The sequence below is a fragment of the Emys orbicularis genome, chromosome 10 (genome assembly GCF_028017835.1).
Source record: "Emys orbicularis isolate rEmyOrb1 chromosome 10, rEmyOrb1.hap1, whole genome shotgun sequence".
Classification (NCBI taxonomy): Eukaryota; Metazoa; Chordata; order Testudines; family Emydidae; genus Emys; species Emys orbicularis.
This window is the reverse complement of record NC_088692.1, coordinates 73,015,769-73,039,015: the sequence shown is the minus strand read 5'-3', so window position 1 is coordinate 73,039,015 and position 23,247 is coordinate 73,015,769. Positions and strand designations below refer to the sequence as shown.

Below are 23,247 nucleotides of genomic sequence, written 5' to 3'. Positions count from 1 at the left end.
ACTGCAGCCAATGCTATCACACATGGAGGAAAGTGCTACTCCACCCCAGTAAAAGTGTCAGAATCTGGCCACATTTTTGTAGCACCTCAAGTTAACCAGCTCTGTACAACAGAAGAACTGTGCCAATGTATACCCAATCCCTGTCCCAGAGAGCTGACAGTGGAAATGCACAAGTGGAACTGGGATGGTACAATACAATATACAATCCTTAAAAAAAAAAAAAAAAACACTGGGGTTCAATGGCTGAAAGAACATGAATCCAGAAAACAACCATGGGCCAGAATCTGTATTGTTGCCCAAGAGGGAGAAGAACAAAGGGGGTTTATGCCATCTTTGCACCTTCTGAATTCTGGCCTGATCCGGTGGAGCCCAGGGCATAACTTTGAGCAGTTCCAAGGTCTGCTCTAAATTATGGCATCTGCCTACGTAGGTGTTAAATAGATTGGAATGGCTGCCTGTGGAACACACTGGAGCCCAGAATAGCCATAGTCCAGTGCACCTTTTCCTGCTCCTGAGACACTCCTGACATGCCTCTGTGCTGAGGGCTATATGGGAATGTGGCATACAGTTAATCTGTGGAGAATCCCCAATGAGGAGCTCCATCTGGACTCCAGCCCCTTTACTCCACCCAAGTGGTGTAAAGAGCCCAGACTGCAATCCTGAATAAGCGTGGTTAGGGCAGAAAATTAGAATCAGCTCTTGATTTCCATTACCCACTCATAATGTACCGTCTGCTGTCTTCTCCTATTCTTGCATGGGGGGTTAGATGAGGAATACAACAGATAAAACTGATTGTGTCTATTTTTGAACCCTCTCTTATAGCACTTTTTGTTTGATCTATTACAGAAGTTTTGGGAAGCAAAGTGAAGATTCTTAGAACAGCAGACTACTTGCTTCTATATTTGTTCCAAATGCACAAGATTGCATTTGAACAGCTAGATAGTAAACACAACCCTCAAACATGATCATGCCATATGATCCATACTGTGCCTTTGTAGGACACTGAGGATTCAGAGCCAAAGTCTGCCCTCACATGTACTCATGTAGCTCCTGAAGGCACATGTTCAGAATTAGGTTGTCATCAATAGTTTTCTTGAGTCAATCTTTCTATTGGCAAATAATAACATTATTAAAGTAAGAAATTAAGCTGATTTGCAGAAAAGAAGAGGAAGAAGTTCCTGTTATTTTTACAGGAATAAGAACTAGATGGTCATATGTCAGTCATGTTGCATATGGTTGCATGAACTGTGTGCCACTTCAAAACAATCTTATGCTTTTGTTTTTTTACAGCTGTTATTTGACCAAATTAAGAAGAGTAGAATAAACCCTGAGTCACTCATTCTTCTATTACCCCATCTATTGTATGTAACTCTTAGTAGTTTTATTATGTATAGTGGATATGATTAGATAGCAAGCTCTTCACTCCAGGGATTGTGTCTTTTGGTATGTTCTGTTAAGTGCCTAGCAGCCTGTGAAGTGGCTGTCATGAATAAATAATAACAATGAAGAATACAAGTTATAATTTGCCTCCATAAATTTACTAAAACCCTGACTTTTCCTTTAAGGCATTTTAAGACTTTTAAGGGCCCCACTCTTGCAATTTACAATGCATGCAGACTACTCATACATTGTAAACTGTAGGGTAGGGCTTAATTAATTTGTACATAAAGGACCAGAATGTCATGGGCATGTAGCAGTAGGGTGAATAAAATAGAGAGGGCGCAAGACGCACTCCACACAGTGGCCACCTACAACACTACTGACACTGCAATCTCTGCTCCTTCCTACCAACTCTGTGAAAACTAAGGCCCAGATCCACAAAGGTATTTAGGCTCCTAAAATAAAACTTAAGACCATAAATACCTTTGTGGGTCTGAGCCTCGGAGTAAAATCCTGGCGCCACTGAAGTCCATCAAAGTTTTGCCATTGACTTCAGTGGAGTCAGTATTTCAGCCTCGGTGAGAGCACAGTTGTGAGAGCTTCTCCCCAGCACAGTACCGGACCAGCATGCCGATTAGGGGCAGAATAGGCAGCTCGCTATACCCCATTCAAAGTAGTGTAGCTTCTTCATGGGCCAGCACGGCTGAAAGTACCACAGTCACAAACTACACCTAAAGCTTCTCAGAGTCACCTATGTCATATTATTAGTAAAGAAAACAGATGTAGAAATATTTTTCTTCAAAGACTATGATGCAGTCTCGTGATGGAACCACATTAAAATGGATAGATGGCACTTATTTGTGTTAAAATATTATCTGTTTTTTATGCACCTGGGGCCCAATCTAGTGGGAAGCACCATGGTATGCATAGGGCACTGGCCTAGGAGGCCTGGGTTCTATTCTCAGCTTTGCCTTTAACCTGCTCTATGAATTTTGGGAAATCCACTTCACCTTTCTGTTTCCACTCCTTTATCTGTCTTGCATATTTAGACTGCAAGCTCTTTGAGTGCAGAGAACTCTCTCTTACTTTGTGTAGAGACAGCAGTTAGCACATGGGGTCCCTGATCTTGATTGAGGCATCTTGGAACTACTGCAATACAAATGATAAATAATGTTAACAACAACATTCTGAAATCCTCCCTGCAATTTTACTCAGGCAAACTCCCAATAAAATCTGTGGGAGTTTGCCTAAGGTTTGAGTATGCAAAGAACACAGGCTCTGCCCTCCAAACAGTAAGAGTCATCCATGGAAATTACAATCTCAAATGAGAATAAAGGAAATTTACAACTGCCAGTGAACTTCCTTATGAAAGGGACATTACAAAAATAGAGTGTTGTTAAAAAATCAATTTGATCAAACCTATAATTGATAGAATTGTTTTCACGATGGCTTCAAATGTAAGTGACAACATTTTTGTTTGGATGTAAAAATCCCCCCAGCAATTTGCATCCTAAACATTGCACATTGTGGTGCATGGATGAGAACCAGAAACTGACCTGAAAGCTAAAAATGGCTAGAAACAAACAATGGAAAAAACTAAATTACTTTTCACTGACTAGTCTGAATAAAATGTTAAAATAAAATAAAAGTAAACAAAGGGCAAAGCACCAATCGGAAAAGGTAAGTGAGATTTGAAAGATTCTTTGTTTGTAATAATCTGAACACAGCAGATGGGGGGCGGGGAGGGGGGTCTGGCTCAAGCAATTAGGTGCCAGGGATATGAACTGCTAAACCTAGAGGTGAGGGGGGTCTCAGCCCTGGCACAAATTAAGCACTGGAACGCGAACACAAGGAAGGATGCTTTTCTAAATATGACATTTTCAATCTGTCCCTTTAGGGTGCTGAATATAAACTCAGAATTAGCAACTGTATTAATGGGCACACCCCACGCCCATCAGTGGCATGTCTTTTCTCGCACCTCTTGACCAGGACTATATCTTCTCCAGCCGTGCTAATCTGAACGGGGAGACTGGAAAAGGAAGCGGAGTGTGGCGTTTACTCACTGCCCTACTGAAAAGCGAACAACAAAATCCTCCCTCCCCATTTTCTAAAGGGGGGAGACCCCACCCGGGGCTGGGATCCCAACAGGCTCTCATTCCCGAGCTGGTACAGCTTCCTCCTCCATCCAGCGGCTCTATCCCTTTAAATTGCCGCCGGTGCCGCAGCCCGTGCCGGAAGGACCCTGGAACTGCAGCTGGTGGTGGCTATTTATACCCGGGCTGGAGCAGTGGGAGCCGGACTGTGCCTCTCAGTGACAGCGTGGGCAGAGAAAGGCCGCGGCGCGCAGGGGGTGGGCGCCGGGATTCCATGTCTCCTTGAGGCGTCGGCTTGGTTGTGCAGGGGCTGGGGGTGACCTACAAAGGGGCGTTTCCTTCCTGCCATAGATGTAGCAAGGGCCTGAAGGTGCCTGCCCAGCCCGAGGCGCCCCGGGCGGCGGCCGCGCTAGCCCCGAGGATCGTGTCCGTAGAGACGCGGCCATGGCCACGGCGGTGTCCTCCACCCCGGGAGGCAGCGGGCGAGCTCTCGGTCGCTCGGCCGCATTCTCCCCGCTCAGCCCGACCCGGCTCAGCCGGCTGCAGGAGAAGGAGGAGCTGCAGCAGCTCAATGACCGCCTGGCCGCCTACATCGACCGGGTGCGGGCCCTGGAGGCCGATAAATCCACGCTGCAGCTGCGGCTGGCGGAGCAGGAGGAAGGGAGCAGCCGGGAGCTGGGCAACCTGCGGCTCCGCTACGAGACCGAGCTGGCTGATGCCCGCAAGGCGCTGGACTGCATCGCCATCGAGCGGGCCACGCTGCAGGTGGAGCTGGGCAAGCTCAGCGAGGAGCACCGGCAGCTGCACGCCAGGTCGGTGTCTCCTCCCTTCCCTCTGCGCTAGCCGGGCTGCGAGAGGCTGCTCTTCACGGCCTGGCCCCTGTCACATGGCAGGGGGAGTAGCCTCTGGCTCCAGCGGCTACTATTAGCGCACCCCGCCCCCCCTCTTCTGTGTCCCTGGCCCTCCCTCCTCCTTTCTTCCAATAGCTAAATGCCTCTCGAAATTCCCTGCTGGTCACTGCTCCTGCAGGCAGCTCGCAGATTGGTGCGTGGTACTGGGATTTCCCGGGAACAGGTGCTTAGCACCCAGGGACAACCGAATCTGCTGCAGCTAATAAAAGTATAGGGGGATCGCTCACCTGTAAACAAATGACAGGCCTCAGCTATGTTATGGGGGAGCCTGGCCTTAATGGATTACCCGTGTGGGGTGTGGCTTATCGATGCCCGATTTAACTGACCCCTGTCGAGAGGTGCCTGTTACGTTAAGAATCCTACCCTAATGTGGCCCTTACATGCCGATATCTATTGCTAGGGTTTAGCTGTTGCGTAGGTCTCTAAAGTATTCCCATTCCAAACCTGTACAGGAATAAAGCCTGTGGGTGTTCCTAGACTGGAGCAAATGCTTTCTCTACTGACCTACTTTCAGCGGCTTACAACTCTTGGACTTATGTCTTGCATGCTTGGTTTTGGTTCAGAAGTTTAAGCTTCATAAAAACCTAATCTCTCATTTTGTGATTGGAGAGCAAGGAAAGGACTGGTGCCAGTTCTGAAATTTTTCAACTACTTTTAGTGTTTTGATAACTCCAGTCTTTGTTTATAGAACCTTAGACTTGGCTGATCTGTAGTCCTGAGAATTGGTGTTTTTTGCTTTCTGAAACAGCTAGGCTTTAGAAATGACTGACTTTACAGCCTCCTGAAAATGGTAAAGGGCTTACATACGCAGTATGTTCAGCAAAAGATGTACTAGATCGAAGTCCTAATATTTAGAGGTGTTTGTTTCTGTGCAGTCTAACTGCAAGTGTCTCCGATGACTTGGAACAACCTTATCTTCCTGGATGTCATGAACTTGATATATCCTTTAAACAGCTTAGAACTCGTATGGGGTGAACAGTATCCAACACTCTTCCTGCAAGCAATAACCATTAGTTGTTCAACTTGGTTTACTACACAGTGCTTCGTACACTCTTAAAGTATAAAGAAGTGAGATGCAAGTGCATACTTACTTCAGTAGTGGTAACTGAAGAGCCAGTTGTAGGATGCTTGAAAAGAATGACTGGCATAGTCACACCAGCTCTCTCATCTCATCACATTTGCAGGAGAAGGATCAGAACAGGAGTAAGGGCACAGGACGAGAATACAAGTAATAAACAGGAAGATACTTGGTCTAACTGGTTTTAGAGATACAAATAACTCTGAATATACAAATATGATGGTTCCACCTCAATGTGTAGTTCAGTGATGCAAAATGGGACGTCATAAGTGAATCTTATGACTGTTTGGATGTCCTCAGATCTTAGACACATATAGGTAAACACCAATCTTTCTTTAGTAAGAAACGGACTTTGAAAATACTGGTTATTAATACTGATGCATCTGAAGAAGTGAGGTGTTTTACCCACAAAAGCATATGCCCAAATCAATCTGTTAGCCTTTAAGGTGCTACCGGATACCTTGTTGTTTTTGAGGATACAGACTAACACGGCTACCCCCTGATACTGGTTTAAGCTCTTCTAGTCAATCTGAGATCCATATCTTGGTTTGAGGACTGGAGGAAGAATAAAAATAACTTTGTACTTTGGGGTGGCATCCACTATTCCTAGTAGCCAACCACTAAGGCAGTCCTGCGAACTATGAAATAGTTTATACACTTCTAAAAGCCAGCATAGACAGTCATTCAACAGCTATGTTAAGGAGTAATGTAGACTTTTAGATGGCAGGAATCTTGCAGCACATGTCCACAAAGGGAAAATGTGTCTAATAAAATTCAAACCTGCAGAATAAGAATTCCACATGAATGGGAACAGATGACCTACAATGTCTGTCCTCTTACTCATAACCACACAGAGTAAAGACGTATTTGAATTTTATAGTAGCTGTTGGCAGGGGAACCAATAATTGTCTTAACTTTTTGTATTAACAGCAATAATGCACAATTAAATTGTACTGTGGGATAGGGGAGAGAGGACAAACTCAGTGACCAATTGGAAACCCTGGCTCAAACTCACAATTCATCCACTTCCCAGATTGTTGATTTCACCATGAGAAAATAGGGATTGCTCCTTAAAATCTCAGCAAAGGACTGTCTGATAATCAGGAATGTCACTTTCCAGTATCCGTTCTAACAAATCCGTGTCTGTCATAGCTGTTTGAGGCCAGAAACATTATAGTGCCTTTTGAATGAGTCCCATGCTGTTCCCTAGCACTTTCTATTGCAGGGGTGGGCAAACGTTTTGGCCCGAGAGCTACATTGGGGTTACAAAACTGTATAGAGGGCTGGGTAGGGAAGGCTGTGCCTCCCCAAACAGTCTGGCCCCTGCCCCCTATCCGACCCCTCCCACTTCCTGCCCCCTGACTGCCCACCTCAGAATCCCTGACCCATCCAACCCCCCTGCTCCTTGTCCCCTGATTGCCCCCTCCTGGGACCTAACCGCCCCCGGGACCCCACACCCCTGCCCTTTGATAGGCCCCCCAGGATCCCATGCCTATCCAACCCCCCCATGTTCCCTGTCCCCTGAGTCCTATCCACACCCCAGTCCCCTGACAGGCCCCCTGGCACTCCCACACGTATCCAACTCTCCCTCATCCCCTGACAGGCCCCCTCAGGACCTCTGCCCCCTGGGACCTCCTGCCCCTTATCCAACCCCCTGGCCCCCTTACCATGCCACTCAGAGCAGCATGTCTGGCAGCCTCGCCACCCGGCCGGAGCCAGACACGCTGCTTGGCAGGAGCGTGCAACCCTGCTGCCCACGCGGCGGCGTAGCTGCCGGGGAGGGGGAACAGCGAGAGAGGGGCCAGGGACTAGCCTCCCCAGTCGGGAGCTCGAGGGCCAGGCAGGACGGTCCCGTGGGCCGGATGTTGCCCACAGGCAGTAGTTTGCCCACCTCTGATCTTTTGCTTGGGGAAAGAGGTGGGCATGCCATACTTTCCAGTGCATACCTTCTTGGCCCACCAAACTTCCTACTGTGTCCTGTTTTTTCCACATAAAAATCACTTTACCAGAATCCTGTCCTGGATGCCAAGGTCCGATCTCCCTCTGAGAATAAAGTGGAGGTGGGTGAGCCTGGCAGCCCATCTAGTCCTGAGGCAGAGGCCTACTGGCCGTCCGATACCATTCTCCTGGCTCATCTCTCCTCTCCCCCTCCATGTTACCACATAACCCCACACTATTAAGCCCTATGCTCCAGGAGGCCAGTGACTGAGTTGCTTTCCTAGTGAGCATGCTCAGGGTTGTGCCCTACTCTGATCACAGCCAGGATGGTGGCCTCTTGGGGCCAAAACTCCTCCCTCTCTCATGGGTGGCGCCATTACAGGCTGCTGGCACTTGGATTAGTGGATGGCCCCAGAAATGTTTTCTGCCAGCCTGGAGCTGCTTTACCAGGGATTTGGCTAAAGTTTGAGGAAACAGTTAAACATCCCTAATGTTAGTGTCCGCCTGAGCCAAGAAAGATGCTAAGCACATGCCTGATGTGACACGGGGATGCAACTGAACTAGCCGCTCAGCTGACTGAAATTCCCCTTCTGTCCCGGCATTACATGTTAAACCTGGGCTTGAAAAACTTGCCAGACATGTGCTAGTCAGAGAAGTAAATCACCTAGCTCAGAGGAAGATGTGAAAGGAAAGGTTTTGAGGGTCCCATTTGAAGGTCAAAGGGGCAATGCCCACTTTTACTCCCAGCTTATGAGAAAAGAAGATTGTTGGCATTTCTACCACTGCTGCCCTTTCGTAGGACTCCTTTTTCCCCCCCCTCTCTGGCTAGCAGACGTTAAATTTTAAAGATCTGTCTTCTAGCTACTTGAAAGGAGAATTGCTCTTTCTCACCCTTGTCACGATCACTGCTACAAGAGCTTCTAGCTGCTGTCCATTCAGAAAACACTCAAGGGGAGATACTGAAATCTTACTTTAGATGGGTGGGTGGGGGTCAATGCTACTGCAGTGGGCACTGTAAGAGCATGTACAGAATGAACTGGTGACTCGAGGGTACAATGAAATAATACAGGTGTTAATGTTTGCATGCAGGTTTTTTTTGTATAGTTTTATCTTTTGGGTGATGGTGGATAGTGAATTATACTCCAGTGCTACTCCTTAACCATTTATAAATAGACAAGAAATGGCTGGCTGTGGTAGAAACTATAAAAATGTAAGCAAGATTAAATATATTGTTCCCTCCCCACCAGCAGTAAATTCTTATGAATGTAAAACTTTCACTTGCAGGAATTCTAAAAAAGAAGCTGACTTAAACCTGGCACAGGCTCGTATCAGAGACCTTGATGCTCAGCTGAACTCCAAGGAGGCTGACTTAGCAACAGCTTTGAGTGGAAAAAGAAGTTTGGAGGGCGACCTTCAAGAGTTAAAGGATCAAATAGTCACTGTAAGATGTTGCATAGAATCTACATTATTTCATGGTTGGTGATACCAGAAGTTCAATTATGACTTCCCACACTGGACTCTCTCTATTTTGCCTCTGTTGCTGTTTATAAACTTTTTGGGGAAAATAAGATTAAAGTTTTAAAAACTCATGAAGTTCCTTGTACTTAATAGGTAAGGATTGGGAGAGAAGAACTTGCAGAATTTTGATAAAAGCACATGTCCTGGTCACCCATCTATGCTGACCAAAATATTGGGTCAGGGAACCATGTTGTGAGGCTTGTAATCCTGCTTCATCACATGAATTAATAAATTATAAAGCCAGAAGGGCCATTGTGATCATCTAGTTTGACTTCATATAATTGAATGACACTCTTTGGTCCTGTCCATGTAGCTGAGACTAAACTTTGCTCTTAACATGCTAGTTACAGCCTGTGTAACCTCCCCTGAAATGGCAGATACTAGGGAGGGAAAAATTAATGTCTACCTATTCACCTGGATTGAAGGACTTTCTTACTGTATCTTTAAGTGCTTTACCCTAACTTTAAGAGAAACCCTCTACCCATTTGATTTAATGAATTATTTTTTTTTGTGAAAAGCTCTTCCTCTTACTGTAAAAAATTGCCTGAAATGTATTGCATTTTGGGTTTAGGATACTATTCAGTTTTGAGTTCTTTAGGGGTTGGAGGAGATTAATAGAATACTGCAATTTGGGGTCTGTTAGATATGAGGTAAGTGTGTCTGTTTCACTAGGATGGCTTAAAATGCTGCCATAAAATGTAGACGTGTTGGCTTAGTGTAAGAATTACACTTGCAGGATATAATTGAGTTTTAGAAGGAAGACTTATTTACAATAAATGCACACCATCTATTGGTTTCAGGCCTTTGGATTTTCATAATTCTTATCTCAAATTGAGGCTTGCATCATTTAGTATTATGGTGGGAAAATGATAATGGTCTTGTACAACTGATAATCCTAGCATAACTGGGTTCCTTAGCTGGGTAGGGTTAGAAAACAGTAGTTCTACAACTTAGCTGGTCAGTGATTAATGAGGCTTCTGTATACTTGGTTTGTTAAGTAGCCTAGTTCATTCTGGAGATCTGATCACTTTGGGAGCAGAAAGCAGCCCTGTTCCGTTAAGCTTTTTGGGGGCAGGACTGCAAGTGTCTTCCATGTGAAGAACACCAAACATATTCTGGACCTTATTGATAGTGAACTAAATCAGAAAGGTTCCTTCCCTTAAAGTTGTTGACTATAGGAGTAACTCTGAAATCTAATCTTTAGCTGTTAGTGTAAAAATGTCACTTTCCTTGCATTCTGATCTACCACAAAAATCTTTTCTTTCCTAGCTTAAGTTGGCATTGGAAGATACCAAAAAGCATCTCCATGGAGAAATGTTGAAGAGAGTGGACCTGGAAAACCAAATGAAAACTGTGCAGGAACAAATGACATTCCAGAAACGCCTTCATGAAGATGTATGTCTAAGTTAATTTTAGCAAGGATTTCCTAGATGCCAATTGCCATTGCCCCTGGATACCCTTACAAAATCAATGTTAAAATGCACTTGATTCCTAAAAAGGTAACTAGCTGAATCAACCTTATGACCCTCTGCCAGCCAGCAAAAGCCACCTAGGTGGGTAAACTCCAGGGATGTGCACAAATTTAGGTAACATCAGTATCTCCTAATATATTTGAGCATGTTTCTCTCCTTCCACCTCAAGCTTCATTGAAATCCAGTAGTTACTATTCTATTATGCTACTGTAAATCACCTGTAAAGTTTAAGTTGTTTTTCTAATATGGGGGGGGGGGAGGTGTTACCTGCTGGAGTATGAGATTTGGTTTACTTTAGGCTTTCTGCAAACACCTGGAAACCTTTGCAATTTTGACTGTTACGTTTTAGCTTTCTCTCAAATTACACCTGCTAAGATAACTACAGTCCTAATACTACTTGGATGTCTAATTTAAAAAACAAACAAAACCACTAACTTCACAGGTTCTTGTTTCTAAGCGATTTCCTTTTGTATCTTTCATGGTGACCGCTGCATAATCAGGTTCTATATACTATAGGGTTAATTAAATTTAGTCTCCATTCAGCTTTAGAATGGAACTTTTAGGATGAAATTTTCAAAAATGTCTAAGTGACTTAAGAGCCAAAATCCCACTGAATTTCAAATAAAGACAAGGATCGGGGAAAAGACATTTCTGATTTCATTTATTTAAAAAAAAAAAAAATTGTCTTTTCTAGCTAGACTGGTAACTAGAAAAATGTGTTGACAGCATAATCCAACAGGCAGGGGAATATACTTTCAGCTAGTGAGAACCCCATTGGAGATCTTTAAATCTATTACTTTCCATTCTTTTTTTTTTTTTACTTAGGGGAAAATAACCCAGCAGGGTCAGATGACCTAATGGACCTTTCCATCTCTAAATCCCCTATGATTCAAAAACAAATGACCAAATACTTGACAGTAAACATCTGCTTTAGTATTGCGTGATTGACTTGCTACACTGGTTGATTGTTAAAGCAGTTGCATAAGATCAGTTACTCAAGCTAAATGGTGGTATTTCATTTGACCTTTAAGCCATATACTTTTTCTTTTTCTCCTCCTCCTCCTCTAGGAGCTCAAGGAAACAAAAAGATTCCATGAGAGCAGGATAGCGGAAATAGAATCTGGCCGTCAGAGGGAATTTGAGAGCAAACTTTCAGATGCTCTGCAAGGACTCAGAAAGGAGCATGAAGAACAAATTCAAGAATACAAAGATGACTTGGAGCGCACATTCAGTGCCAAAGTGAGTCTTCAAAAGTTGCAAATCAAATGAACAAGCGGTCATGCTTTCTGCATCTTCATATGACAAGGAAGCATTTGACCCTTCCTTGAACTAGCCGACTAATGTATTTGACACAGAGTATGGTCCATTTGCTTCAAATAGTAGAGACCCATTAATTGAAGATTGTTCTGCAGTAGGAGCCACTATCCTGAATCATTTAATCTCTGAACAGTCTCTCCAAGATCTGCCAATAGAACTTGCTATCTGCTGTCACTTCACTGTCCAATAAAATTAGTCGAGATGCATAAATATATACTATCCTCCATAACAGGAGTAGTTGGTATGAATTATCAAACTTTAAACATTCCCATCAGCAAATTTCAATCTTGGTTCTGACGTGCTTATTACAAATATCTAAACTTTTTGCATAGATGTTATATGCATAGGGCCAGGTCAATCACACCAAAAATTAATGTGGTATAATAGAGCAGAATTTAGTCTATTGCCAATATTATCTTAATTCCTAGGAAATATGGTACTAAAAGTTTGAAACTGTATACCAGTTACAGCAGGATTAATTCTTCCTCTAACAGAAATGAGTGCACACGTGTAATGAAGGTGAATTAACTTAATCTACCAGTTTTGGTAGCTGATGTAATTGCAACCCTCCTACCAAGACAGGATTACAAAAGTACCTTGATACTAATGGTGTCACCCCCAGCCCAGAACTGAGTCCAGTTACAATAGGTAATGTCACTGAAATACCAGAGATACTCCAGTTTTTTCACCTGTGACTGAGATTGGAATATGATCCAAGAATTTTATTAATGGAGACACTTATAGTATTACAAGCCCTCTGTACTATCTGCAGAGACATGTGATCGTACTTTCTGAGTGGATTCCTTGATCTCTGTTCTCACTTCCTTCCCGTTTGTCTATTTAGTCTTCAACTCACTAACATTCCCTTTACCCTGCTGTATTAACTCCTTTGCCCTGATTGTTCTTTTCTCAGTAGGGGTCCTGCTGCTGTTACTGCATTAGTTTCCTCCAGCTTTTTCCCCTTTCTTAAAGGAACATCACCTCAATCTCTGCTTGCTCTATGACTAGTTAAATTCCTGAATACACTGTTAAACATGGCTATGCTTGTTTGTTCACAGAGCTCTGGTACCAGTATTGGTGTGAAAGAGCATTTGATTACTGACACTCAAAGAAACTATCTAGTATCCTGTACTGTCTCAAGGCAGCTTCCTACCCCATTAGCCATGGTACCGCTAGTGAACTTGAGTTTCTTCTCTAGTGGTGTCATTTCTGTGCATTTTCAACAAATCTGTGTAACAGGAAATATTCCATAGTTTAGGCAGTGGTGGAGAGCTGGATTAGGGTTGTGATGTTGAATTATGTCTTGGTAAATCAATTTCCACTGTAAACAAACTTAAGATACTCTAAGTCTTCATACATATGCAACTAAATCTGTATGTCTAAATCACTTGGTAACCCTTTTTACTAGAACAAAGGGTCACCGGAGTCCTAATCAGTTATTGACAACTATTTCTTCATAGATGGAGAATGCCCAACTTTCTGCCGCAAAAAATAGCGACTTTGCCAATGCTGCTCGGGAGGAGCTGATGGAAACAAAGATGAGAGTTGACACTTTGACATCCCAGCTTAATCATTATCAAAGCCAGGTACCATTCTTCAGTGAGATCATTGGATTTTTTTCCTTAGTGACATTTGTATTTTCTAGACATATCTGCTTCCCCCCCTCCCCAAAATTGCTCTTGACTGAGCTCTATTTTTAGCATCTTATTCAAAATACTCACTGACAACTAAACCTATTTAATTAAATCTAAGAACTGTGCATTGGAGAACAGAATAAGAGAGTTACAGGAGACCCTGGATTATGACCGTGAGATGCATCGAAGACGTATGGCTGAAAAAGATAAAGAAATGGCACAAACGCGGCGGCAGATGCAAGCACAGTTGGAAGAATACGAGCATCTACTAGATGTGAAACTGGCTCTAGATCTGGAAATAAATGCCTACAGAAAGATGCTGGAAGGAGAAGAACAGAGGTAGGATACAATATTGAGCAATACAAGAAGACTTTCTTCCTCCAACATACCTTCATTCTATAAGTCTATGTACTGAGTGGGAGGGGAGAAATCTGAAGTTAATCTTGTTCCCAGTTGGCTACTGGGAGAACTCATCAGACTACTGGCTTTGGTATGCAAAATACTGAAGATGGGCTTTATACTGTAGTATATGCAATCTCTTCTAAATGATAAATGCATTGATTGAAACATCATGTACCCTGAAACAGCAATTAGTAACATTAGGAAGTGACAAAATTAATCCCTTGGCTGCCAAACTTTCCTATAGACCTTATAGTAATGTTAATCCTCAATGCATTTTCAAGTCAATTGGCTGTCTAACCACTTACCATAGAGGGTTTGTTCATGGAGATCTTAATTCCTGCAGTGTCCATAAGAGAAAAAGAAACTAATGCAACAGCTGAGGGACAGGGGGAGAGGAGGTGGAAATTCCATAACTTGCTCTGAACTCTTCTTGCAAAAATTGGAAAGCAGGCCATAAGCTTTCGCACATTGTTCACTGGGAGACTCCTTGCCATAAAATAAAATACCACTCTCCAGACTACAATTAAGCTGGTATGGGCAGAGGGGAAGCTATACTAGGTCTGGGCACAATGGGGTTGGCACAACTTGCATACCTAACATGGTCACTTGGCTCTTTTTAGGCTAAAACTGTCATCTAGTCCATCTTCCCAAAGTGTTGCAACCCAGGCAACAACCAGCCATGGGCATCGCTTCCTGCATGGAAAAAAGAGAAAACTGAAAGAATCCAAAAAGGGAGAGCACAGTGTCAGCTTTAAAATTGTTCAGCATGCATCATGTTCAGGAAATGTGTCTATAGAAGAAATTGACACAGAAGGGAATTTTGTCAAGCTTAAAAACAACTCGGACGAGGTACTCCTTCCCTGCCGTCAAGAACCAGTTTAAATTAATATACCCATCTCCATATTGTTCAAGAAATGGTCAATAGTAGCTGTTGCTGGTTAGAGAAGCCACAAGACTGTTTGTTTGTGGGAAACCGATACCATTTTATTGAAAGCTATAGGTGTGTCTGTGGATGCAGAAAGACAATCAGTCCAGTTTAATCAAGGATAAAAGCATATAAGGTGCTTAGTATGTCAGATAATACCAATAGCTGTTTAGATCCCTTGTAGCTTATTGTTTTAGCTGTGGCAGGGCTCCTACTCTGCAGCCAATTAATCAGATAGCTTTTACCCAATCTATCCAGTCTGCAACTATCAACTGCTTGGTGTTGGGGGGGGGGGGGGGTCTACTTACTCAGTTAACTGTTTCTCTGCTGGGAAGTCTGGCACAAGCCACAGTCAAGAGTGGTATCCTTGTATTCTTCAACTGGCATGTTAAGAACATGCAAAGTACCCTACCAAACTAGGTGGTAGTAGTCTGAAGTAGGTTCTCCCAACCCTGGGCAGTTAGTGGTTAGCTTTAGGCTGGCTACCCGTCAAAGGCTGGACAACATCCACAGCTCTCTAAGTCACTCTGGTATGTTCTAAACATGACTTGCTGAACCAGGGCAGAAGAAAAGCTGCCTCTGGGTAGACTTTAGTAGCCCAAGCTGCCCACAATCCCTGCTTCACTAGTGCTGGGAGTTAATTGAGTTTTGTGGAGGGGGTTCAGAGCAGAATACCCAGGAGAAGGCACTGGTCAGACAGGCCAGGAAACTTTCAACTTCTGACTGCTACAAACTCTTTAGGGCTTTCACAAATGGAATGGGTAGTACTTGTACTGCTGCTCTGACTGAGGAAAATTCAGGGGCATATGACTTCTAACAAACTCCCATGATATCTGTTTGCACAGAGGCTATGGGTCTTGGCACGACACCCTTACCCAGGGCCGGCTCTAGGCACCAGCAAAACAAGCTGGTGCTTGGGGCGGCACATTTTTAGGGGCGGCATGGCCGGCGCCAGAATGCCGCCCCTAAAAATGTGCCCCGGCCGCCCTAGCTCACCTCCGCTGCCGCTCGCGCGCCACTACTCGCCCTCCCTCCCAGGCTCTCAAACCTGGGAGGGAGGGGGAGATCCCGAGCGGCCGCGGCGCGTGAAATAGCTGTTTCGCGCGCCGCTGCTCCCCCTCCCTCCCAGGCTTGAGAGCTGGGGGGAGGAGGCAGGGCTGGGGATTTGGGGAAGGGGCGGAGTTGAGGCGGGGCCGGGGGTGGGGTAATTAAAAAACGGGGGGGGGGGGGGGCGCGGCCAAAATTGTTTTTGCCTTGGGCGGCAAAAATCCTAGAGCCGACCCTGCCCTTACCCCATGAGAACTTGGCTCCTGAAGAAGGTACAATAATGCCATTAGACGCCCTTCCCAGGGCAGGCTTTCTACTTCCTTTGGGATGGGATGGACAGGATATTGTGTACAAGAATGTCTTAAACAGGGAAATAGTCACAGGTTTGAAGGGATGATTCTGCAAATAAGTGGTTTGGTCCTATTCCCCCAACATTGCAGAACCCTAGATGCTAACAGGGACCGGAGGGAAATGCTGCATTACAAGGGTAGCTTTTGCTCTAAAGCAGAGGGTATGACCTGATTAGTTCTTAAAATGGCAACTGGACTATAGAAAAGCTCTGCAATTCAAATGTGTCTGAACTTGTAACACTGCAGCCAAACAAGCCTATATGAACAATGGTAGTTCTCATTCTGCTGTAAAACGACAGCTGCAGAATTGGATAGAGGTTAGATTCTCAGACCATCCATCTTAGTCTCAGAGTTCTTACCTTAGAATGGTTCTAAAGTTCTCTACCTAAGTGTCTGTCTGGAATCCCCTCTCTGCCTTATTGACTGGGATTGTTAAAGAGCGGTCTTCTGAACTAATGAATAACTTGAAACTAAGAAGGGGAGTCTTAGTATGGAAAAAGTTGAATTAAAAATTGATGTTATGAAACGTCACAAATCAGTCAGCTTAACCCTAGTTGAGAATACATGTAGACTGAAATGGTATGAAGAAGCCTGGTCGAGGTGGTATCCTTCAGCCTAAATAGTTTATGGCCATTCTTCATTGGAGAAGATGATCCAGTCTGACTTGCATTACTCCAGGATAGTGGTTATGAATCTCCAAACACTCTTAAACCAAAAGAAAAAGTGCTATTGATGCCTGCTATCCTGAATGCTTCTAGTGAATGGTGAGGCTGAGACAAACCTATATAGTTACTAAGTCTAATACTTACTTAGTCTGATCACTGTTTCAGGAACTCTTATGGGATCCACCACTGCTGCCAGAATCTTCAGTGCTAACATGGAACAGTGTTAAACTAAATTTATACTTTAAGAATGGCCCCTGTCTTGAAAGGAACAGTACCTTGCAAACCAGAATGTAGGAAATGTAAAATGGCCTAGACTAACAAATTATGACAGCACATAGGTGTGATCTCTTTAGGATGTCCATCTAGTTACAATTTCATATCCTCTTGTAATGGTATCTTGCCTTCCTAACTGCAGGATCAATCACTAAATGGATGGGTACTAAGACGACGACTTGGAAGCTTGTCTGAAATAATATACAAATTCCCTGCTCGGTTTGTCCTTCGAGCAGGCCAAGTAGTTACGGTAAGTAACTTAACACTGCCCTGCCAATCTGACTTGCCAAGCAAGTAATTCTAATTGACTTTAAAAGTCACATTTGGGTTTTTTATTGTTACCATCATGTAAAGAAGGCAAGTATACTTAGTGCCTATGCTGGGGAAACTTTTTTCCCCTGACAATTTTGGCAAGACTGAGATGGCCTGACTGGTAAACTTCAGTGCAACTTTAGGAATGGAATGACTTAGCACCATCTTAATAGTTGAGGCCTGATCAAAACCTTAGAGGAGTGATCTCACTTGCAATTGTTGAAGTGGGGCATATTCTGAGCCGAAGAGGTTTAGTTTTCTTCATTTACAAGCTAAGAATGGGCCAGTAGGGAATGGGCTGGGGGGAACATAAATGCTGTGCAGTTCACTTTCTAAGCTGTACAATTCTTCCTGTCACCTTCTCTCACAACTGATTAGCACAGCAAGGGCTGTGGAGGCTAATAGATTGGAGTGGCAGTTGTAGAGCGGCTCCATGGCCTGGAAAGGGGGCTGTTCAATCCAAGTCGTCTCCCTAGCACTTTGCTCAAGGGCAATTGAAGTAGTGCAGGCCACTTGCCTGGTAGTGAACTTGAACCTGTGCATTGCTCTGTACTAAGTGGTTTGTTTGGGGGCGGGGGGGTTGTTTTAGTGCTGGTGGTTCAGCTGCTCTAGTGGTAGCAATGTTGAGCCCATGCTGGTGGCAGCATGTTAAGCACAATATTTGTTAGACCTACGCTAAGCAAGTGCAGTACTTAAGCCTGATTACATCTTTCAGACCCTGCTCAGAACAGATCTTTCTGCCCAGTAGAAAACCTGTGCAATTAGACTAGCATAGATAAGGCACTATTGAACACTAAACAGACTTGCCAGCACTAAATAAATGACCTCAAAAGTCTGTTGGCTTAGTGGGACAAAATGGTTGGCCAGGAACAAGAACTCTACATTCAGAGGGTAGAGCCTCCCATTAGCAGCTCTTCCTGCTGCACTTCTTCCATGCCACCGCCCTAGTGGGTAGACTAAGTGTTCCACCAACTCCAAAGGCAATTCATGGAATCTGCCCTAATTTACCACTTAGACCTGTTTCTGAGCCCCTCACAGCCACGTTTCTGCTAGACGAAGTGTGTCTAGTGTTTTACATGGGAGCTATAGACACTTACTCCAAACTGAATTTGGTCTTTAATGTTCCAATACCAGTCTACTGACTATTTAAAATGAAGATGGTTTTTTTTTTTTTTTTTTTTTTTAAAGCTCATCAGTTAAATCTCTCTCTCTCTCTCTCTAGATCTGGGGTGCTGATGCTGGTGTAAACCAGAGTCCTAGTGATCTGGTCTGGAAATCCCAGCAGTCTTGGGGAACTGGGGATAACATTGGTGTTACACTCATCAATGCTGATGGAGAGGTAAGTGAAGCAATAACCAGTTGCACCTTTTCTAGTCTTCAATTTGCTTAAGAACAAACAAGCTTATTTAATTTGGGTGGGGGGGACACAACTTATTGCAGGAGACTGCAGAACGGAAGGTCATACATGTATCCAGAGGAGAAGAAGGTGGTGAACTGGAAGATGAGTTTGATGAAGAAGAAATAACAGGGAGCGAAATGGAGTTTCATCGTCGGGTAAGAATCTTTCTGCATTCAGAACATAGTAGCAACAGAAGTAATCAGTGGCTTTCTTTTGTAGTAAACAGTACTAAAAACATGCCCCAAAGTCTTGCCCATGGCCTACAACTCTTGCCATTTTTCTCCCTGATGTCAGACCAAAAGAAGAAAAAAGAAATGTTGTTTGGTGTCATGATTGTGTTTCCTGTGAGCATCACAAAATAGGTGAGACCAGAGTGAGCATGATGCTTGTTTCAGAGTGCACATTGTGCTTGTTTTCTTGCAGAAATGTTTGATTCATCAGTAGTGCTGAAATCTCTTGCCTCTGTGTAGTCTCTGCATGGCTTTGCATGTGAGCTGAAATCAATGCTTCACATATCCAATCTCGGAGCACAACATTGCTGTAGTTAGAGGTTCACATTTTAATTAACATTCTGACCAGTAAAAGATTGATTAACTGAAACTACAACTACAACTAGCAGAGCCTTTTTACTGTTTGTTCATGCCAGGAACAAATTCACTAGCTAACTGTAGTATAAGACAGAAATGATGACAAAATACTCATACCAATATTGTGCATCTAGCTTATTGCAACTAGAAATCTTGTGTACTGTAACCTAGTTAAATCTTTTGTTGCTTGCACAATCGTGGAAACCAAGCAGAAGAGGGAATAGGGAGTGACTTCCTTCATTTGGAATATCAGATTTCAGTGTGTCCTTTCTATTGTTTCATAATAGCAACTTCAAATCTGGACTATAGAAGGAAAATATTTCCACTGAAATGTACTAAAAGCCCTTGGATACACTTTCATAAGTGCCTTAGGCTCCTAAGGCCATTATTAATAGGTGCTTTTGAAATTTATCCACTGTATATAGTTATCTACTTACTTGCAGCTTAATCCCCACCTCCCACTAGTGTCTCTTCCCTTGAGTTTACTTTCCAGGTGGGATCAGAGAACAGATGCAGGCCATAGTGTTAGAGTAAGCCCACTTGAAGCCAAAACATGTTCTGGCTATTTAACTTACCTAGTGTCTTTTTTGGCCACTTTCTGGATCATCGTGTCATGTGAAAGACCTACCACACACCCTCCAAATGGGGCTTGAGTTGTGGATTACAAAATTTAGTGATGAAGATTAATTGGTGTATTCGATTTGTGTTGGTCACTTAAATCACTTAAAACTGAATTCTAAATTAAAAGTTTGGTACCAAGACTTTCTTATTGCATCACTTATTCACGGTTGTGAAGACTTCAAACAACTTTCAGTGTTCTGACTGTGGAAGTGCTGACTCCAATAGGACATCCCAGTCTGGCTGGAACAGTCATGCAAGCCAGTAGACTCTACTCTAAGTGCTGCTTTATACTAACTGAGAGGGATTACCTAGGTATCCCTCCCAACTTCAGAGCTCTTACCTTCCCAAAAAAGTCAAACATTAGAATAAAATTGGCCTTTGGAGTTGCACCTTCTACTACAGGGATCTATTATAGAGCGCTGACTTTTGCAGCCATGGGTCTTAAGGGTGTCTACAGTCTCTCGCATCCTAGAAAATGATTGGCTGTACTTAACCAGTTCTTGTTCCAAGTCACACATACAAGGGATACAGGAGATGCCACATAGAATGAACCAATTGTCCCTCTTGTTCAATATATATCCAGGTGCTTTAGAAGGGAAAATACCAGGCACCTAGCGAACTACAGTACTAGGCTCTTGGAAGGATAACTTCTTCCTGATGTTAGTTGGTGACAACCTTACAGTGCAGAACTAAGGTACAGAACTTTCTGAAATGTTGCTGTAGATCAGGGATTCTATTCTTTAAGAATCCTGTACCCCTAATCTCTTCTAACTTGGAACTCCCCATACACACACATGTAGAATCTACTTTAAATAAATCAGACCTTTTGATCCTGCTGTCTAACTGCATAGGCTAGGCAACCTATTTAAGTGTATTAATACCCTGAGATCTTTGTGGGTATCAGAGTGCTAGTGGGCCTTGTGACCCCCATGCACCAGGTCACAACATAACTCACCTCTATCATGGAGAGGTGGCTGGGACAAACTTCAGTGAGTGAGTGGCATTGCAGGATCCATGAATGAGTAGGAAGGCTCATTGTGTCCCTCACCCTCCAGTTGAGAACTGCTGGTGTAGATAATGACCTATGTGTCTACACAAAGAAACTGGACACTGGCTAGTTTGAAGAGAACGTTCTGCTCATAAGTGTTTGGAAGCTGTGGTTTAAAGAACAAATTGATACTGAATCATTGTTCTCTAATAAAACTGACTTAACTTGGTAAAGTTTGTTAATAAGCTTGAGTCCAAAACATCTGTTTAACTTTCATGAGTGGCTTGTGGTGTCATGTAGGTGAGCTCCTGAATAGAAACTGGAGAGACACACATTTTGCCATTCCTTAAAGGAATGCAAATAGTGCAATTCTACACTCCTAAGCTATTTTGGAAGACAACACTTAGACTTCATATTAAACATTATGAACTCTGACTGAAACTAGATTGAGACAGGTTGCTTAATTAGTCTAAAATAATAATTAAACTAAAATGACTCCCTATCCCAAGTGACATTGTCTTAGCAGGATCCGCAAAATGGGATAGAAGTCCAGGGATATGCAGGGACTAAACATCTTTCAGCTGTTTTTTGCTATGTAAACTCACAAGTTCGTGCCCATCCACAATCCCACGATTCACTTAACTCATGCGGGGTTGGAAAATTTCAAAAACTTTAACAAAATAGAAACTTTCTGTGAAAACACGTTCCCATTTTTCAGTCCAGCTCTATATGTTCTTTAATTGAGCACCCAGTACTCAACCCTGAGACTGACAGCTTTGCTTTCATTAGCCTCACTTCAGGCTGAGGAAGGAAAACTAACCCCCTCTGTCTGCTGCAATCAGTTTTGAATCTAGTAAGTTTCTTGGGGCTCATCCTAATACATCACTAAACAACTTTTATTGATATAGCCAGCCCTGTGGGCAAGATGGCTCTGCTTAAGCTCTTAAACCAGGTTGAAATTCAAATACAGCACATACTAAATAGGACACTTTTTTTTTTTTTTAAAAATAATCCTGTGTTAAAATACCAACACCCACCTTTGCTAGCAGCCTAAAACAAACTTTGAAGGTACTATTGACAGTGTAATAAGAATGTCTAACTTGCAAAATAGATATTTTTGTTAACAAAACATGGTTTAACTAGCAAGACTCCATACTGAGAGCCATATGGTCCTATAGTATATTACAAGCGGGAAAGGCCAGAAGAGTAGTGAAGAGATGTGTAATAATTCCTCATTCATTGTGTAGGTTAACAAGGCATCTTACATGTTCTTTTCAACTACAGCACAACTTTTTCCTATTGCTTCTGCCCTATGCCATTTTAGTTAATACATGATTTTTGCATGTATGTAAGACAAGCTTTGAATTCATTAGACTGTCTTGCTTGCTTTGAGCAGTTTGCAATTCAGAAGCTATCTCCTATGTTATGGCTTAAGCTTTCCTTTAATGCAGAAATTTAACCTTCAAAAATTTTCTCTAGAACAAAGAATAAACCACATGGGAATTGGTTAGAAGGTAAATAATTAACCTCTAATCATGCATTCCTCTCCATTCTTTCTCTTATTAATCTTGATTACAATAGGGATGCTAAATTGTGTATACTCAGTAGTTCATCGGGCTTAACCTATTTAATTTCTCTTTATAGTGTCTCCAGCAAAATGAAGATCCTAGCTGCTCTGTCATGTAACTAAACCAAGGTAGTGACTACCTAAAACCACTCCTTAAACCAAAGTGACCCTTCAGACTGCATGAATTTTCAGCAGCTTCTGGAACATGTGAATCTTGGATTTTTTTCCCCTGTCAGACCTGTTTGGAGAGAGGAAGTTTCACATTCTGGAGGATGCTATTTGTAGATATTGGGCCCTGCCTTCAATGAAACTAGATCCAAGTGCACATTTCCTTTTCCAAGTCTTTCCATGACAAATAGAAGAATTGTGATTTATTCACCCACAACTACTTGCCCTAAAGTTTACAGTAACTTCCTGCTGGGCATGTCTCGTCCTAGCCAGGGATGGTAAATGCTCACAAATTTAATGGCTTCAGCTTTCTGAACTCCTGATTATTCAAAATATTTTCTCAAAAGCAGACTTAAGAACTGTTTCAAGCCTGACTGAAATTTAGGTGGACCAAATACTGTCTCGACTTATACCTTCTGCAGCTCCACTGAATTGAAAGTCAGAGCAAATTATCTTTTGGGGGGGAAAAAAAAAAAAAAACACCCCAAAACTCATTTTATGTTTGAGTCTGATACTAAAGTTCCCTTGATTGGTCTAAGCCAAATGATATAATCTACTGGTGTAAAGTTTTTTTAAATGAGCAAGCTATTTGTAAAACATGT

At 43.0% G+C, this 23,247-nt stretch overlaps 1 protein-coding gene across 2 annotated transcripts; it reads left to right on the top strand.

The window, feature by feature from the left end:
• Window positions 1–3,917: 3,917 nt before the first annotated feature.
• LOC135884374 (lamin-B3-like) lies at window positions 3,918–22,596 on the top strand. 2 transcript variants are annotated; one of them, XM_065411698.1, is made up of 11 exons: window positions 3,918–4,285; window positions 8,685–8,841; window positions 10,188–10,313; window positions 11,459–11,629; window positions 13,168–13,293; window positions 13,460–13,680; window positions 14,364–14,592; window positions 17,146–17,253; window positions 18,538–18,654; window positions 18,756–18,869; window positions 22,555–22,596. In XM_065411698.1, exons 1-11 carry the CDS (start codon window positions 3,918–3,920, stop codon window positions 22,594–22,596), a joined length of 1,779 nt encoding a protein of 592 aa, XP_065267770.1. The 2 variants fall into 2 exon arrangements, with proteins under 2 accessions (XP_065267770.1, XP_065267771.1); XM_065411699.1 differs by lacking the exon at window positions 22,555–22,596 and adding an exon at window positions 19,009–19,047.
• Window positions 22,597–23,247: the final 651 nt, after the last annotated feature.

Coding starts and splice junctions, on each gene's coding strand:
- LOC135884374 (XM_065411698.1), top strand. CDS start 3,918: ATGGCCACGGCGGTGTCCTCCACCCCGGGAGGCAGCGGGCGAGCTCTC. Junction 4,286..8,684: donor CACCGGCAGCTGCACGCCAG/GTCGGTGTCTCC, acceptor TTTCACTTGCAG/GAATTCTAAAAAAGAAGCTG. Junction 17,254..18,537: donor GAGCAGGCCAAGTAGTTACG/GTAAGTAACTTA, acceptor CTCTCTCTCTAG/ATCTGGGGTGCTGATGCTGG.